The sequence below is a fragment of the Enoplosus armatus genome, chromosome 13, assembly GCF_043641665.1.
Source record: "Enoplosus armatus isolate fEnoArm2 chromosome 13, fEnoArm2.hap1, whole genome shotgun sequence".
NCBI classification, from domain to species: Eukaryota; Metazoa; Chordata; class Actinopteri; order Centrarchiformes; family Enoplosidae; genus Enoplosus; species Enoplosus armatus.
This window is the reverse complement of record NC_092192.1, coordinates 15,784,780-15,804,023: the sequence shown is the minus strand read 5'-3', so window position 1 is coordinate 15,804,023 and position 19,244 is coordinate 15,784,780. Positions and strand designations below refer to the sequence as shown.

Here is a 19,244-nt window from a genome sequence, read left to right as displayed (position 1 = left end):
GGCTCACAGGGTTTACAACAAGTAAGCGCTTTGCGTCTGTGTCCAAGACTTGTCGGAGAGCTTTGTGATCCATCGCTCACATGCATGGCCACCTCCTTTCTCGCTTCTGTTGAATCGTTTTGAACATCATGCTGGAGTTGTGTGCAACCGCTCAGTGAAGTTTGACTGAGGCATTAAAAGCTATTTTGGATGTACACAACATTTTGTTATGCATGTGTGTATGATTTGTTCTATGAGTGTACAGGGTGTTAAGCGTATATATATATATATATATATATATATATATATATATATATATATATATATATATATGTATGTATATGTATGTTTATTATTACATTACTACAACAACTACACAATGTTTTGGGGTACTTATACAAATTGTAAATCAAGTGCTGTGCCTCAGTGATTGTGAATGTACATTGTACTTTTCCAAGAGAGACGAGAGAAGATATAGAAAGCGAGCTATTCCTCAAAACAGGGACACAAAACTTTAACGCTTGGCAAATGGCAATAATGAACTAGTATTGTAAATTACAAAGGGATGATCAGAATAGTTGTCTATTTTTGTATGCATGCCGTCAACCTAATTGTTTGTAAAACAGTTTTGTATTTCGAAGTGCGTTTGGTCTGGAAGAATACTGCTGTCGACCCCTCCCCTCGCCCCCCACCCCTCCACCACGTTGTGTTTTTAAGACTTATTTTACAATTTGCCACAAAAAAGAGGAATAACTGTATTTATTAAGTGTTTAATGTACAAGCATGCTTTGTATAACTAAAATACATTACCATGCCATTGGGAAATTGACTGACATTGCACAAGTGTGCCATATTGTAGCTACATTACTTTTTTATGGAATAAAGTATGGCATGGGCACACCTAAGACCCATTGCTGTGTTTTTTTGCATGTTTTTTTTCTTCTCATAATAACATTTTAGATGACTATTTTTAGACACGACTCCCAACAAAGGTTGACTCAGAGGATGATGATAATATGCAAATATAATATGCAGGCACTCATTGTATATGAAGCCTCAGGCATTCTTATCCTGTAGGATATGGTAAATGATGTGATTAACGTAGAACAACACAGAAGATGAGCAACATCGTGCCCGATCCGAGTGCAAGTATGTACACAAATATCCAAAAGGGAATTTCAAATGTCCAGAAACACGGTAAACCTGTCAGGCTGAAACCTGAATACATATTGAAATCAATACTGGTTTAAGATGCAGACAGCGGTGGATAACTTGCTGCAGTCCTGTAAGGTAAGCTTCACTCCAGATACAAAAACAATGACAGTACAACTGCACCATGTTAGGCCTACGCATACTATTAACTCATAGAGAAGAGACACTTTCTCAGACCAGGATCCATTTTTACTGTATGTTGACCGCTAAGACACTTACAGCTGTCTTCAAGACTAAAACAGCAAACCCAGCTCTGCTTTTGACGGTTGAAGCTTTGCTGCCAGAGTGACACTAAACCTGCATAAAAGTGACTTAAAGATCTCTTTCAAGTCGGATGTTACAGGTGATCTTAGATAACCATCAATAGTGAAACATGTATAAAATGCAATTGTTGAACGACTGGCTGCTCAAACAAAATATAGTTTTGATCATGTATTCCCTCATGAAACACATTTATTCATGAGTTGACTTTAATGACAAAAAAAAAAAAAAACTCACAACACTAGAATATATTTTCTTTTATTTCAGGGACAGTGCATAATTACAATTTGTGCACAAATGCAATAAATTGCAAGCACATGTCAGGTGAAGTGACTCATGAAATTCAAAGGACAAGAGATGAATTGGTGATTCCAACTTTCCGTGTTAGGTCTGAAAGTCCTCTCCTAATTTTAATTTTAATCTCTATTAAAGGTATAAAAACCTTCGACATTGTAATTTCAAACTTAATAGAAGTGAAAAGTGCAGGGAGGGTACACAAGGAACTGAGAGAGGATGGAGAGAAACTCATGGGTGTCTTGCTGACATTGTATGTAACTACAACTGTAAGATTTTGCCAAAGCACCTTTTACCAATTAAATCATAGTCCTCCTAAAAAGGTGTGTCTCTTTCATTGAAGGCTACCAGATTATCGACAGAAAGTTTTCACAAAGCATCCTAATTTCTGATATTTGAAGCCAAATGGCAATAATACAGACAGAGACATGTAAACCAAAATTAGAATTCAGTCAATAAAGACTAAAATGCACAATCATGACTATGACAAATGCAATCCGGTACAGAAAAATATCGTATATTGTACATATGTCTGAAACTGAGAAGTTTTTGCTACCATAAATATAACTTAACACAAAAGCAAATTCAACAATAGCATATCCACTTCCAAATTTGATCCACAGCTTTGAATTACAGGATCTATAGTTTAATCTTGTTCATCATTAGCACCATTCAAAATAAATAGACTGAATGGCAGGAAAAAAGGACAGCCTTGTGAGAGTAACCACTTCATAAAGAGCATTACTACTAAAAAATATCATTGTTTGATCACATCAACTTGAATACAATTCAAATGCAATCCTATGTGATCAGAGAAAAAAAGAAAGTTTGCCTGAAGCATAGTGTCTGAAACACAGCGATTATTATAAATGTCACTGCAATGTAAAAAAGGTTAGTTTGTATTTAAGCTGCAACCAGGGCCTTTGCTGACCTTGCTGGCATGATCTTGTTTCTAATAAACAGTTTCAGTATACGTACTCTTACTATCTGAGTGCAGAGGCCATACAGCACTGGGTTGGCAACAGATGGGATGATGACAAAGTATAAAGACAGGAAGATCTGTGCCTCAACAGCTACATGACTCATGTTAAATCTAGTTTGGATGATTTCAAATAAGGAGCCTATGGTGTAGTTTAGCAAAGATAATAAATGTGGGATGCATGTTTTAAGAGCATTGCTTTGAGATTCTCTCGATAATTTCCTACACACTCTTGAAATTTGTGCATAAGAGAAAACAATCATCAGCACCTGAGGCACAACCAAAAAGAAAAGAAGTACAAGTCCCACAATACTTACGTACGATGCATTTGAACACAAATTTTTGACCAGCTCCATGTTCACGCAGTATAATTTTGGTATGACTTTTCCACAGAAGCTCAGCTGTAATGTTAGTGAGTAAAAACATCCAAACACAACAGCTGGGTATAGACTTGCACATGCAACAAGCTTGCCTAACTTTGAATTAGACATGATGCTGTGGTAATGTAGTGGGTAACAGATGGCAACATATCTGTCATATCCCATAGCAGCTAAAATACAAAACTCAGCACTTGCATATGTGTGTAGGAAAAAGACTTGAGCCTTACACCACTTCAGAGGTATTTCATGTGTCTTAGATATGAGCATGGCCATAACTATAGGTAACAATGCAGAGCCGCCATATATTTCATTCATGGATAACATGCACGAGAACAAATTCATAGGTTGATGCAAATCGTTGTTTTGGTGTATGACAGTAATGAGCAGTGAATTCAAAATGATGATAGTAAGATACAGCAGGAGGAATACAGTCAACAGGCCATGTTTGTAGTTCTCCATGACAGCATATGCAGTCATTGTGAATGTTAGTGTTGTGTTGTCCATGTTTCAATTCAGTTCTGAAAAAGAAAAAGACAAATTACTTTTCTCACAGTTTTCCTTGCCTGCTTGTCATACATTTTCTAATATGGTCAAGGAAACCACAGAAATAGGACAAATAATGCTTTTATAGCAGAAGACAGTGGAGACTTTTAGAGGATTACACTTTATGACTGGTTTCATGGAGACTTTGAGTCTAAGCTGGGGTATAAATCAATTTAATTACTGACATATCTGTCAAAGTTACTGGTTCAGAGCACAGAAACACACATTTACAGTTACCTGTGTGGTCATCCTCCTCTCCATGCAGCGGAGTGTGCCGCTCAAGGATGTGTGGCCTTTTAACATTGCTCAAGTTGGACTAGTATTGTTACCAGGGTTACCAAAGTGTGTTACTTCTCCCCACCCATTTCCCAATAGCCAATAGCAAACACGTGAGTGTTTGGGAAAGAAAAGACAAAACAGTTTGCTGATATAGATTTACACACCTTCTTTGCAAAGTGTATAACATACATGGAGGACTAATATACAGTATATATATATATATATATATATATATATATATATATGCTGTATATGTATATCTGGATTTTATCTGTCTGGTTCACATATTCACTATAAATATTTTGTAGCCTGGACTACCAGAGATGAAATGCCAAATACATCTTTCAAGGAAGCTGTAGTCCACAACAATAATGTAGTAACAATGGCTAATGAAAGAATTATGCTAGAAGTGCTGATCTAGATGCTACTTGTTGGAAATAGAGTAGGTCCCACAAATGTTATGTAGTAATATTAAGCACACAGGATTGGCCACATAAACATTTGTTTTTCCTTGTTTGTGTGGAAGATTATTATTTCAAGTGTAAGCAACCTATTACATATAATCATGCTCATCAATTCTTGTTTTTTTTCATCGTGCTCATTAATATTTCAATAAAACAACAAGAGGGGGCAAAACAGAAGAATGGAATGATGATCGGAAAATCTCAAGCAGGAATATTTGTACTTTATTTATTAATTGTAGCAAATGATACAAAAAGATCTTCACTTGCTCACTACAATCTGCAGGCTCTATTAAATCACATATACAAGCTATCATCGTTAAAACAGACTATATATGATAGAGTGTACATAAATGCTGTCATGGGGGATAACAAATCACTGCACTACAAATGTATTATTTATGATATAAAGTTGAAACACAAAACGTTAGATTGCCATTACCAAAACAATTGCACTAGTATTTTTTGCATTTATTTGAAAGTGAAAACATTGGACCAATCAGTGTAATTAAAGCAAACAGTGGTCATGGGAGAGTCTGCAGCTCTAGCGGCGTGTTTACTTCAGCAAACCAAATAAAATGTAGCAAACGCTGACAGATATGTTTAAACAGCATTCTTGTGTTGTAAAGCAGTGTCCAGGGAGGCACAGACAAACTGACTGAAAGTCACTACATTATGTGCACAAAGCCTGAGCTTCAGCCTGCTAATGCTCCGGGAATTACACATGGCATGACATGAATTCAACCCTCCACAATGTTTTTCTCGGTGGTTTGCTTGTGTTTTAGTAAATTAGAGAGCAAATGTGATTAAAGAACACGGAGGGACAGGAGATTCTGTATGTCATGTGTCTCCGCAGCATGTAGGACACACATTTCAGTGCACATTAACGACAGCCCTCTTGGCTACATTTACTGTCACTTGCCTGCTTTTTCTATTGAAAAGCCTAAACAGCTGGACCCTTATGAATTGAATGCTCAAACCATAGATGGCTGGATTAAGAATGGGTGGGAATATCAAAAAGTACAGAGATAAAAACAACTTGGTTTGGTAAGGCAGGTGACTAATGTCGAATCGACTTTGTGCTATTTCAAAAAAACACCCGATGGAGTAGTTAATTATTGCTAGCAGGTGAGGGGTGCTTTGAGCTTGGACTTGCTGAACGACATTACACATATCCTCAGGATGTGTGCATACGAATAAAAGATCATGATGAGCTGTGGAAGTGTATACAGTGCTACAGACAGCAGGCCAACTATGCTAACAATAGATGTATCTGTGCAGGAAAGTTTCACCAGTAAGTAATTCGAACAGTACACCTTTTCTATGGTTCTCTCACAAAAACGCAGCTGAAGAGTGAAAATCAAAACGGTGAGAAAGGCCAGCATGGGGTAAAGCCACGTGAAAACAATGAGTTTAACCACTCTCTGTGACATGAGTGCATGATAAAGCAGCGGGTAACAAATGGCCACATACCTGTCATAACTCATCACTGCTAGAATTGTGAACTCGACGACGGCATATGTGTGTATAGCGTAGATCTGTGTCTGACAGAACGATAGAGATACCTCATATGAGCTTGCCAGCATTTTGCTCATCACTGCTGGCAGTAACGCAGTGCTGCCATACAGACCGTTCACAGCCAAGTTACACAGCAGCAGATACATCGGCTCATGCAGGGTTTTCTCACGATAGACCACTGCGATTAACACCACATTTTGAGCTACAATGGTTATGTATATAATCAGGAACATGCAGAAGTAGACTGGCTTCAGGGCCTCCATTCCATAGTAACCAGACAGATGAAAAGACGTCACTTCAGAGAAATTTGTCATGCTGACACAAATGAATCTTAAAGCACCTCAGTAATCCAGACTATACTCTACAAAATTGCACTTTACTTGCCAATCCGAGATGAAACATGTTTAACCATCGTGTGCAATGTCAGCTCCCCCACCCACCCCCACCCCTAACCTGCATTTAACTGCGCTGAGCAGCTTTTTTATTCTTCGCACTCCTGTGAAATGGTGATGTCATGTGGTCTTACCTAAGTGCCAATGATCTCACAGGACTGCATGAATCAAAGTTAGCCAATTCATTTGAATTTGTTTGATTTCTGCACAGCAAACCAATCATTTAAAAACAAAAAGCATAAATTTTCTGTGCTACTGGAGATGTTAAGATTCATTCCAATAATTCTAATAGAACAATAAAGTGTGTACTGCAGGTCAGTTGAACTGGATAAAAATTGGGTGAGTCTTTGCAGCATGTTTGTATTTCCTGAGTCCTGTTTCTACTGCTAATGCACAGCTGAAACCCTCCTCAGGGGTCAGACATCAAAACAAGTTTGACATTGAAGGTTTGTCTGTAAATTGGAGTTTTATTATGACAATATATGACTATATTATGACAGTGATAACTGGAGAGAGACAGGGAAGGGGATGACATGCAGCGGGCCGGGCTGGAATTGAGCCCAGGCTGCTGAGGAAAGGACTCAGCCTTAATATAGTACGCACCCAACCAGGTGAGCTACCTGGGCACCCCTAGAAGTTACTTCAATGTCATCTGATTAGCAGAATAAAATCCTATTTTTTGATCGATTGGGAAATTATTATTTTTTAAACCAAATTCTAATAACGAGTCAAGAATATTGATAATAGCTTGTTTCATCACGGTTACATCAAGGTCATATATTCTCACAGGTCAGGTATGGTCTCCCCCTCATTATGAAGCAGTTCCTAATTGCTTCCAAGGAGATGTAAAACACTGACTGCTAATGGGCACGTTTATCCATTTAGTTGCTTGTTTTGCTCAAATAGTGTATAAAAGTATATATACATGTATGCATGTATATATAACATGAGCTAAAATAAACTAAACTAAACTTTTTTTTAAAACTATTATTGGGTTTGGCATGATGTTGTACACTTTGTCTCAATATAAAGGCCTGTACTCACAGGTTGCTTAGACTAAATATATTTTGGGATGTTAGTCAAATTATTATTGTGTGCATTCCTCTTCCTGTTTTTTAAGATGCTAATTGTCTGCTATATGCTTGTGGTTGGGCGGAAGGAAAGGAGTGCCTGTAAGAACTTCACTGTAAAATCTGCCAAAAGAGATCTGTATCTATCATTTCTTTTTCAGTGTCTTTTGTGGTAATCCAAAAGTGCAGATTAATTTTGTTAAACATGTTGGGGGTCCCTTTAGTGCTTCACATTGAACATAAGTTTCCTTGTGTAACGAAAGTATCACATTCAGTCTGTCATGAGGCTTGAAAATTCCCTGAATGCATCATGAAGCTTTCTGAACTTCTGGATTTTATCTGTCTTGTTCACATATTCACTATAAATATTTTGTAGCTTGGACTTAAATCAAAACAGTGTGATAGTAGAAGCGATTGTGAGTTTTGGTATCATCAAAACATTGCCTGGTATACAGTCCACCTAGTCTGTGGTTGTGAATATGTGCTAACCAGCCATTACTTGGGGCCTATAACAATTTTCTGATGCTACCAGAGATTAAGACCAGACTAGGCCATGTTAACTGAGCATTGTGTGTGACAACAATACCCCAAACTGACCACAGACCTGAGAAGGACCCAGAAACACTAGAGGCAAACATTAGGGTAATACGCAGACTCAAAGGGGGCTGTTGAGGCTGGCGTACTCCATGTGAGTTTGTGCTTCCAACAAAACACGTCTAAGTGCACAAAAGACGCAATCAGCGCAGCATCTTTTCACAATCAACGGTGTAAGTGGGAAGAAAGCATCGAGTAGTGCTGGAAGAAAAAAAAAAGAGAAAATGAGTACAATTTCTCTTTTTTCTTTTTCGGTGTGGCCTCTATGAATCACATAAATCAGTAAGTAATGCACCGCTAATTGAAATGCCACAAAATGCCTTGAAAATGTATTTGTGTGTCAAGGTACAGTATGGGGTTACCAGCAAGAACCACCACTGATCAAATCCATATTAAAGCAAAAGTGCTGAAATATTTTCAGCACTGATGATGCAAGCCATAAATGGATGAGCACACTCATTAGAGGTCATTAGTCCACTTTGTGTTTGTGTTCCCCTGGAGAGCAATTAGACACCACTGTTTTGCCACAGGTGAGACCTCTTTGGACAGCACCTTCAGGATAGAGACAAAGGATGAGAGGAAAACAGTAATGACTTCCCTTTGCAGAACACTGATGTAACACTGATGAAACTGTGTCTGAAAGGTTGTGACCTCTGAGCCAATGCAAATCACAGAAATGACTTGTTCAGGCTTTTATTTCTGTGAAATTTTATTTTTCTTCTCGTCAAATTGGTTTTTACCCACCAGCCAATCATACTTGATACTGGTGTTGTCCATGTCTTACCGACTGTTTTATTTTGTTTCACATACGATGTATGAGTATAACTGAACTTGATACTGTGGCAGGCTTTGGATCCATCCCTCACAAATGACATGTCGACTTTCTCCATCAGAAAACCATCTACTTTATTTCTAACAGCATGCATAAGGAAAGAGAAACACCAAACATGGCAAGTGAGGTGGAAGTGCTAGTTTCCATTCATTTTCTATGAGAAGAGGCAAATCCTCTGTGAGGAGTACGATGGGGTGGCCAGTGGAGAGTTAGCGGCAGGTCTTACCTGAATCCTGGTAAATTTGGCTCTTTTCTCTTGAGCTCTGTGTTTATCTCAGGTCATTTGTGTTAACATGTACAGGCAGACTAAACTAAAATTCTACTTCAAAGAGGGCAAACATTCATTTTCGATCACAGTCTCAATGAAAAGTGTTTTGCATTTGTTTTTCCCTCTTCCTGCATGTCTTCCTCTGACAGGCTCATAGTAGATAAGATGCTCCTTCTTGACGTTTGGCAGCCACTCAATGAGAAGATGACAACCATGTGACAGTGATTTTTCAGTGCAGTCAAGGAGATCAAACCAGCAAAGCTGCAGTCACAAGCCTCCCTCTCTAACCAGGTTTAAAAAACATAATAAGATATGTATAGAGACCCAATGTCTCTTTGAAGAAGGAATGCTACCACCACATGACAACTGTTAGTTTCACTAAGACCATTTTACCTTGGTTGTCCCAGCCAGGTGCCCAGACCCCTGACAACACTGCTAACACCTCTACAACAACAAAAAAACTGTTGTAATTTGTGGGCCAGATGAACAACAAAGGCTTTATTGAAACAATGAAAACATCACATAGTCTCAGAAAGCAATGGGGGTTAAGGAAGTGCGTGAGGTTTAAATCAGCTGAAAAACAAGCAATTTCTCCGGGATTTTTGTCTCTTGTCTCATGACAACACTTGGTCACGAGTTGGGCACAGTGGTGTAGGTTTCTTAAATGTGATTAAGCATGTTCTCTTAAGGATGTTTATGCTTCCATAATATAAAACCTAGTGACCAGTATGCTGCTTCATATTATCTTCACTCCTCCCCTCTGACCAAAAATACAAACAGACCCGCGCCTAATCCTCATTTTGGAGCAACAGTATCAGACGCAAGAATGGCTTCTTATCGTGCGGTTGTTTTGGCGCTCTTGGTTGTCTTACTGCTTAATGGTAAGTCTTGATACAATATCTCTGCACGTTTTTGAAGCACATTTGCACACTTTCAGAGATCATTGATGCTAGATTTTGTCATTTTACGTAAAGGAATTTGACAGTAAACATAGCTGCAATATCTCCCATCATCACAGTTGTGGAGAATGAGGCTGCATCCTTTCCTTGGTCTTGCCCCAGTCTAAGTGGAGTGTGTAGGAAGGTTTGCCTCCCAACAGAACTGTTCTTTGGACCTCTGGGCTGTGGAAAAGGCTTCTTGTAAGTTTTGACGCTCTGACGCAGCATGTGAATGTATTGTGCATATGTATTTACCCATGAAATGTGATGCATTGTTTCTTGTTTATTCCCAGGTGCTGCGTGTCTCATTTTTTATGAGAGCCAATGCCATGAGTTAGGAATGCATGTCTGGTCCATCGTTGCAGTCCTGAAAGATGGCATTCAGCCAAGACTTGCCAAGCGTCACAGAAGATGAGACAGACAGAAGACTCCGTTGTGGAGGATCATATCTGGTGTTTTACACTGATGTAACATGGTGGACTTTGGAATGTTAAATTAACTGCTTGTAGTTTTTTGCTGATTTTAATGCAGCTGAAATGACTGAGGTGGAGTAAAAAAATTACATTTAACTTCCTTGCTTGTTTGTATTTTCTAGCTTTGGAATACTACATAGTACCACACGTACTTGGTTATGTATCTAAAATAATATATCTTCTACTTGGTTAACAGCCCTTTGTCTTACATACATTTTGTTTGTACATACTAAACATGTTGTAGGGCAGAAAAAAATGTCATCTATTCTCATCAGAGTTGCTCTAATTTAATTAGTTGCATGTTTTCTTGGAAGAAGAATGGCAGGGCCCTGTACTTTACTTTAGGATGTAGAATGAAAAACAAGTTAGCCAGAGCTGCATGTGTTACATGCTCATGGCAGAGAGAACACTACAAGCAAAAGGACCAGTGTTTGTTCCTTATGATTCACCATCAGTTTGTGATTTTACATTTTAGTCCAAATATGTAACTCTTAAACTGGTCTGATTTCAGTTGAGTTCACTCTGAGTTTCACCTCAAAATCTGTCCACTTATTTTCTATTGTACAAGCTGGAACTCAGAGGGGACACATTGAAATTACAGTTTTACATTTCAGTTTAAGAGTAATTTATTGAAAATGTAAATTTATAAGCTGAAGAAAACTCCTATGGATACTATTTAAGTCATCCCCAGAGCTGCATGCATTGTAGGCACATGGCAGTCCTTACTGTGCATAAGGACCATGTTTTGCTTTTTGTTTTTTTTTGTTGCAAATGTTGGTATTAATGGCAATCAATGGTCAACTTGTTTTGAGGATCAAATTGAGCACTCTCTAACATGCTGTATGTCATCAAGGCTTCCAACAAAGGCTCATTCACCAGTCTCAGTCACCATAATTGGATTCCATACGTTTAAGAAAATGCAAATGAGTAGAAACAACCAAACAAAAGGATCTCTGTGTGAACAACCGTATGTTGAGTCATATTGTTAAAGATGGCAGCTGCTGAAGCAGACCTAAAGGGAGGAAGACATTTAACTGAGTGAGTTTCATGAGCTGACATTACATTTCTATGTCTTTTACATAATCCCATAATTTTTACATAATGCATTAACATAAATGCATATTCATAATACACACAACACTATAATACACAACAAACATTGTGGAGATCTTCAGTTTAAGACTTTAATCCTTCTTTTTGTTTGGCAATGTGTACCATATTTTGCTGTATGCAAATGAATTGCTTGATATCAAATCCAGGTGTTACATTTATTTTCATTATGTTTACATAATCATTCTTACATCATTTGACATGATTATGAGTTGATGCAGTGGGACTGGTCTGCACGTCCAGTTTTGGGAGTCAGAGTCAGAGTCTACGGAAACTGTTACACTGGTCTGACTCTCAGATGAGGTAATTGTAACTCCCAGGGCAAGCAGCTCCCTGCAGGGAAGTTTGGGAGTGATGTTGTGATTTTCCTGTTGACAAACCTGGTAGATTAAAGCTGTTCAAATAGCACACTGTAGTGTACACTGCTACAAAGACAATGTCCTTCTGATGAAGCACATGGGGAATATTTAAAAATAGTTGCTCAAAGGTTTAGTCTTAAAGAATATGTGGAAAAGCAGACTTTATGAATTATGGATAAACAGTTCATTTTCTGTATAACTCCATTCAGTCTTATCAAGGGGAAGTACAACACTTTGGAGAGGTTGTTACTTACTGCCGTTTGGAAAATGTCTGTTTTTAGGGCCTGAAGTTGCTGGGCCTACTGTAAGAGTTGCAATGTATTTATTCAGTTGATCATACAGTTGCTAACACCTTGGTCCAGAACAAGATATCCTGAAAACTATTAGCCAGACTGACATGACATTTTATTACTGTGTAATTGTGGCCCTCAGAGGATCGTCCTAATGATTGTGGGGTTCCTCTGACCTTTATTACAGTACAGCAGTTTGATCAAAATGTCCCCCTAAACAACACATTCCTTGTCAAGGTATCATGAGAACTAACAACCAGATGTATGTGAAATATCAAATTGACTCCCCAACTGAATTAAGGACTCATTTCTTCTTTAAAATGAAAGACTGTGCTGAGAATCATATAAAGCAACACTGGCTCATCATGAACCTCATAAAAATATAACTACAGCCTCACAGACACCTTGCAGTGAGGGTCGGGCTTATAGGGATTACTCCACAGGCTACCTGACTCCCACTACAAGAGTGATTGGTGTGTGGTAGCATCACAGGAAATAGCATGATCCTGTCAGCTTCCTCAACTTCCATTTGCTTTACTCAGAAAGTTCTTAGTTTTAGATTTTCTTCCAAGGCTCATCCAGCTGTGGCTTCTTGATGACTCTCTTATTACTGTAGATTTTTATCTTTTCCTTGTAGACTGGCACAAATGACCTGGAGAAGAGTCGTTTCGTAATCTGTTGACCAGCCTGACACTACTCCTGCTAACTAGGGCCATTATGTAACTGATGTTATAGGAGATAGATGTACTGCCAATTAGCAAAATATGTATATTGTGCGTAAGCTGAGCCATTACACAGCTCAGTATGTATTTGTTTATTTGTACTGTAGTTATCATTTGTTGAACTCAAATGTCATGTCAGACTGACTACAGTGAAAACACTGTATATGACAGTACAGTGATCCTACCACTTGAGGGCAGTGTTGAAGAAGTTGTGGCCTGATGATCTGTGAGTTGTGTTGCCCTCTGATGGATGATAAGTGATTAGCTGCAGCTCCCTAAAACCTGTTAGATTTGAAGTTAATGTCATTGTCACCACAGGATTTCTAGCAGGAGGCCAATCTCTTTCAACTGACATGCCTGAGTAACAAGAAATTCAGTCATATAACCTGTGGGTTCTGGTCTGTTGACAGGGGTCTGACTGATTGGAATCTGCTCATTTGAATGTAGAGAAACCAGTCTATCTCTGTCTGCTTCCGTTTCTATGAAATGCAGCCTGAAATCCTTAGCATTTCAAATCTCTTCTTCAGACATACTTAATGTGACCACTCTATTATAAAACATCATAATTACAGACATTCAAAAGTTCCCTTAATCTTTTCATTTGTGTCCATTGGGTTTTCATTAGCCATTTCAGATTCATTTAAACCACGGGTGGTCGTCTTGTAGTCAAGGAAAGCCAAAAGCGTGCACCATGCGTGGTTTTCTGCGGAGAACATGAAGCTTGCAGGGCACGCAGTTGATTGCTGTTTGTCCTTCTGGTCGCTGGTGGCGCTGTGGGTCAGGAAAGCTGGTGAGTCAATCTGTAATTACGACACGAAGAAGAACCGGGGAACAAGAAGCAATAACAAACAAACCTAGCAGTAAGCTAACGCAAGTTTGGGAAGCCGAGCATACAGGCAAAGTGTCTCCTTTACAGTGGACAAACATAGTATTGGTTTACACACTACTGACCGTTCATGGTACGATGTACACAGACTACAAAGAAGACATATAGTAATCTGTCACGGAGACGAGTTAACGTAACTGGTATGTAACACCTGCTAACACTAGCCAAACGTTAGCTAGCGTTAATCCTTTCCGTCTTTGTGGTTTTCTTGTGGAATAATAGGATTGTCGAGAAAGTAGCCATACGTTGTAAAGAAAACTTAATCGTTTTTACGTGGTGACATGTGAGAAACAGGTGAGGAGACTGGAATAACTTTAGATCACAACTTTCACGGTGCTGATACTAGCAGGATATTAAGGTATGTCGCTAACCACAGACAATAACATTAGCTACCCCGATAACTTTTCATGTCTTATTTTCTTCATGTATTTTTTGTTGCATGGAACATAAGAATGAAGTGGATTTATAACCAACCTAGTTAAATGTTAATGCCAGTCCAGCGGGTCAAAGTACAACGTACCTAATTAATTGGCTGCTAGAAGTAACGTTAGGAGTAGCTAAATAATATTTCTCAGGACGTGGTGAGGAAACACCATTAGCCAGTTAAAAGGTTTAGCATTGCGACAGTAGCAGATTCTTTCTTCACTAACTTCCTGTAGGTAGACATAGCAACAAAAAGTGCTACGTCGATTCAAATTACGGACTTATTTCAGCATGTATTCATGTGAGTACAAACACGAGGCAGTACATTGGGTTAATTGCTAACTAGTGCCATAAAGTAGTCTATATATGGTCCTTAGACCTCGTGAGCATGTCCTTAATTGTAGGTTTAACATCGTGCCTACTATAGCAAATAACCTGAGCATTGCTCTTATCCTAATGCATTTTGCTTCTTAAACCTGATGTTCTGTAAATAAACAAGTTACTGTTTCATGCGTTCAGAAATAGCAGGGTTAACCAGGTCTGGGGTTAAGATCTGGTTCTGCACTCCATCTATAGCAATATAAGGGCTTTGCGATATTCAACATGAAATTTATTTATATGCTATTTATAAAAGCAGACAAACAGACTGTCAGTAGTTTTTGAGCAGTTAACTATGTGGACAGATCTCTTTACATGGGAGAAGAGTATTGCTGAATTACTGAACTGAGAATTATAGTTTCTTGAATGTTATTGTTTTTAACAGTAGGGTTGTAGTAAAAATACGCAAGGAACTGCGAAATTACGCATCCATAATGTAATGCATTGCAACGTAAATAGCAGTATTTGTTAACAGTGTCTTCACACTACTACTGGGGCGAGGCTCATAGATGTTAAGTATTTGGCAGTTTGCTGCACACACACTTACTTTTGTCTGTATGCTTAACTGCAACACAAATGTGGGAACATGAACATTTCAAGAGGTAGCCTAATATTAATGGAGAAATATTGGTAACAACACAAACAACAGCAACAAATAAATCTGCCAAGAAAGAAAACTGAATTTAGCTAAAGAAATACAATGATTTAGAGAGCATTTGACTGGTTAAAGACTTGTATGTGTAAAATTAATCAACTTTTCCACAAGACATCATGATCACAATCATCAATGTCAACTTATTTCAGATAGCCACATTAAGGGGGTTGCCTGCAGAGAATGAATACAATTTCTCAGCAAACCTGTGCAGACTGCAGTCGAAAGTCAATACAATGCACTTACTGTGTTATGCATCAATATGTTCCTTTGTTTGTAAAGGCCAAGTCTTGAGAGGACATTTGTATTCTCAAAAAGTACTTGGCTTAGATTTGCTCTACTATTCCATGAAGATAAGAGTACATGTTAATGCTTGCTGGCAAGCCAGTATACAGTTCCTTGTTTGCATATTCATGTCCATATTTACACATTTTTACCGCCTCAGTTGTCTATTTGCATTAGTATATGTACTCAAACTGTAAGATCAGCTTCAGCCTGAGACCTGAAGCATTTTCCTTCTGGTTGAGCCTGATAACTCACTCTTGATCATGATGTGCTACTGTCTATCTTTTTCACAGTTTAGAGCAACAGCAAGCGATCAAGGATGGTTCATCTTGGTGTGTGGTGCGTGGGAGCTCGATGGAGTGTCCTTATAGTTGTTTTCTACAGTGTACTGGTTCCTACACCCACACATGCCTATATCTATGCTGTAAGTAATCTTGGAGCTTCAGCTCATGCACCTTGATAAGCTTTAACTATAAACATGATTCCTCAAATTCTCCTGGAGATTATGTAATTTCTTATGTATATATTGTTTTGGCAGCATTATAGCAATATGACCTCCATGTTGTTTGAGGACCTGCCTGCCTTGTTTGGCGCCCCACTTCCAAAGGATGGACTAATGGTGAGAGCAGGGTACTGGAGAAAGGGTGCATCCAGAAAAAAAACATCGTCCTTTTATACTGATTTTCTTTTTCTTGTGTGAAAGGGAGTTTTGGTAGTGTCCCGTCCACTTAATGGCTGCACAGCAATGGACCCTCCTCCTCCTTTGCCACCATCTTTTGATGCCAACACTACCAAATTCATCGCTCTCATCAGACGATATGATTGCAATTTTGATATAAAGGTCAGTAATGCTTGAGTGACATTGAATACCTGGTGGTGTCTGTGAAGCAAAGTGGTCTAATATGAGGAACTGGTTTTTAGGTCTTGCACGCACAGCAAGCTGGATACAGTGCTGCCATCGTTCACAACATGTATTCAGACACTCTGCTCAATATGAACTACAGCAACGGTAATTCTGCTTTTTAAAATGTACACAATATCAAATTTTAGACATTCACACCATCTTATTAAAGGGCCTTGAATTTAAATCTTGTTGTTTTGTTTTTTCTTTTTCATCCAGACACTATTGCAGAGGAGATTGTGATCCCGTCTGTATTCACCAGCTACTATGCCTCCCAGATTCTCAGGAATTTCATCATTCCAGAACAAGGGTAAGTAAAAACATTTCACCGTTATTAGAAAGAAATGTAAGAAATCATTTTTCAAACTAAACAATAATCTAGACGAAATCAACCGTTAACAGTCATCATTAGATTTGCACAGACAAATACATACTGTTAAAGCTAGTGCTTTTGGTAACGTTGGTATCTGATGCATTGTGTCTTGGCCTGCAGGGCCTATGTGATCCTCAAGCCGGAGTTTGCGTTCCCACTCTCATACTACCTTATTCCCTTCACTGGAGTAGTTGGCATGATCATCCTTGTGATGTGTGTCGTGTTGGTAAGTACGCATATGATGTGATGTGTTTATTCAGTATGTAGCGCATTCTTTAAGATACCTTTTGGGATTTTGAAATTTACAGTTGTTAGAATTGAAAGGGAAATTGTTCAATAATTTCCATACAACGCCGTGCAGGTTCTAAAAGATAGGCTATTTGGACCATGGGTGGCAGAGACGAGCCTTCAATATGCCTCTTTGTCTTGTAAAATAGTGACCTAATGATATTTCACCAAAGCTGCAGCCAGCTAATTGTCCTCTTGAGATGCTATATTTATGCAGTAGACACATCTTTTTATTTAAACCCTGAAAACCTATTTTCCAAATCAGCTTCTCCGATGTCCTACATGAACAATCTGCGCATGTTGAGTGTCAGTGTAATTCTCATCTGTAACATTGTCTTTTTGTATTGTTCAGATTATACGATGTGTACAGTACAGAAAAAGGATGAGGAAAAATCGTTTGTCCAAGGAACAACTGAAGCGGATTCCAACCCACAAGTTCCGTAAAGGTAGAGATTATATCGCTATGTATAGATATTGTATATTGTGAGAATCAAATTTTCCATGCATGTGAATTTGAAACCTATAAAGTTTCTTCTATCATCTGTGGAGCTTTTTACCTACAGAGTAGGTTCTTATGCTGACATTTTACTCATTTGCAGTCTAGGAAATAGTTGACTGATTTAAGATAATAACTTTTCTCCTCTGTTTCAGGGGATGACTATGATGTGTGTGCAATCTGCCTGGATGAGTATGAAGAAGGAGACAAGCTACGAGTTTTACCTTGTTCACATGGTAAATATTTTATATGTTGTGTATGTTAGGGTACATTGGGGAAATATCTCTGCTGATACACAGAAGATACACCACTTTTTGTACTAATTGATAAGCAATTAAAATAAATGTAACCTTTCTTGCAAGTCAGTATTTGTACCCCTACCCATTGTATCATCAATGTTGCACTCTCAAGTGATCAAGATGTTCACAAAACATTTTCCTTTTTTTCCTCTAAACTTGAAATAGCCAATTCTGCCTGCACTGCAGTCCTTGTTGCTAACACCCACTCTAGGTGTGGGTCAGGGTGGACATATTGAGATAGTATAGACAGATAGGCCAGTAGAAGTCACTACTGCGAAGACATGATCCCATCACCCAGCCAAGCTGAAAACACTGCCCCCCCATGCCACCTGGACACCTCAATCAGTGTGTGTTCCTCAAACTGTGGTAACTGCACCTTTTGGTGTAGGTGGAATTGATACAGCTGTATGCCTTTTAAACTATCAGTTGAAGGAGGTTTTATCCTCAAGTAACAAATGGTTCCCTTGTGAGGTGTGCAGTGTAAAAACATGTAGTGAATATAATCACCAGTGGAAGTCAAAAGATCATATGAGGCTCAAAACTCTTTCCGTGTTTGTTGCATATGATGCACAATGTGGCCCGACTGACCTCTTCTGATTGTGTTTCTTCCTGATGGTGCTTAATATTTGCTTATTCAGTCTATATAACAACCGAACCGCCTCTAAATGAGTCTTTCTGCTTTTCAGCCTACCACTGCAAGTGTGTAGACCCGTGGCTCACACAGACCAAGAAGACGTGTCCCGTTTGCAAACAGCGCGTCACTCGGAACAACCAAGAGCACTCTGAGTCTGAGTCTGAGGAGGAAGCTGGAGGACGCGGGGAGGAAGAAGGGACAGAGGGGGAGGCAGACTCTGAGCGCACTCCTCTGCTTCGGCCTTCCAACCCGGGGTCCCCCACAGGGAGCCCAGGGGCCTATTCAGCCACCACCACCACCACTACTGCCCAGTGCCTCGCCTCCCCTGCACACTGCGACTCCCCCATCCTGGTTTACGAAGGCTACCACTCCCCCCAGGAGGACACGGACTCAGACAGTGATGACGCGGGAGAGGACAGGCACCACACTGATGATGACACCGCTCAGCTCATTGGTAGGGATAGGGTGGAGATCTGATGGCTGGAACTTAGCTGCAATGAGATAACATAATTTTACCTAGAAAGGGTCTTTTGTGTCATCAGGCGTGCTGTTACCACACTGTACTTTAAAATAGTTTGCAGAGTCGTGGTTAGCTAGACATTTATTTTACCCAGTAACCAGAGGAGGTCTACATGTTGGTGTCAAAGCACATGCAGCATCGATCAGTTTTACCAA

General features: G+C 39.1%; 3 protein-coding genes across 3 annotated transcripts; 1 reads left to right on the top strand and 2 right to left on the bottom strand.

Moving 5' to 3' along the window:
• Positions 1–2,649: 2,649 nt before the first annotated feature.
• Positions 2,650–3,609, bottom strand: LOC139295481 (olfactory receptor 52D1-like). Its single transcript, XM_070917676.1, has one exon. It carries the CDS (start codon positions 3,607–3,609, stop codon positions 2,650–2,652), a length of 960 nt encoding a protein of 319 aa, XP_070773777.1.
• Positions 3,610–5,261: 1,652 nt separating this feature from the next.
• LOC139295480 (olfactory receptor 4K15-like) lies at positions 5,262–6,220 on the bottom strand. Its single transcript, XM_070917675.1, is given in 2 exon segments — positions 5,262–5,524; positions 5,527–6,220. Coding segments are annotated over 2 exon segments (957 nt in total).
• A 9,662-nt stretch (positions 6,221–15,882) lies between these two features.
• rnf167 (ring finger protein 167) lies at positions 15,883–19,244 on the top strand. Its single transcript, XM_070917784.1, has 9 exons — positions 15,883–16,002; positions 16,117–16,197; positions 16,282–16,419; positions 16,500–16,587; positions 16,699–16,789; positions 16,973–17,078; positions 17,493–17,586; positions 17,792–17,872; positions 18,622–19,244. The coding sequence occupies exons 1-9, from the start codon at positions 15,898–15,900 to the stop codon at positions 19,044–19,046; spliced, it is 1,209 nt and encodes a 402-aa protein (XP_070773885.1). The 5' UTR covers positions 15,883–15,897; the 3' UTR covers positions 19,047–19,244.

Coding starts and splice junctions, on each gene's coding strand:
- LOC139295481 (XM_070917676.1), bottom strand. CDS start 3,609: ATGGACAACACAACACTAACATTCACAATGACTGCATATGCTGTCATG.
- rnf167 (XM_070917784.1), top strand. CDS start 15,898: ATGGTTCATCTTGGTGTGTGGTGCGTGGGAGCTCGATGGAGTGTCCTT. Junction 16,790..16,972: donor TTCATCATTCCAGAACAAGG/GTAAGTAAAAAC, acceptor CTTGGCCTGCAG/GGCCTATGTGATCCTCAAGC. Junction 17,079..17,492: donor TTGTGATGTGTGTCGTGTTG/GTAAGTACGCAT, acceptor TGTATTGTTCAG/ATTATACGATGTGTACAGTA.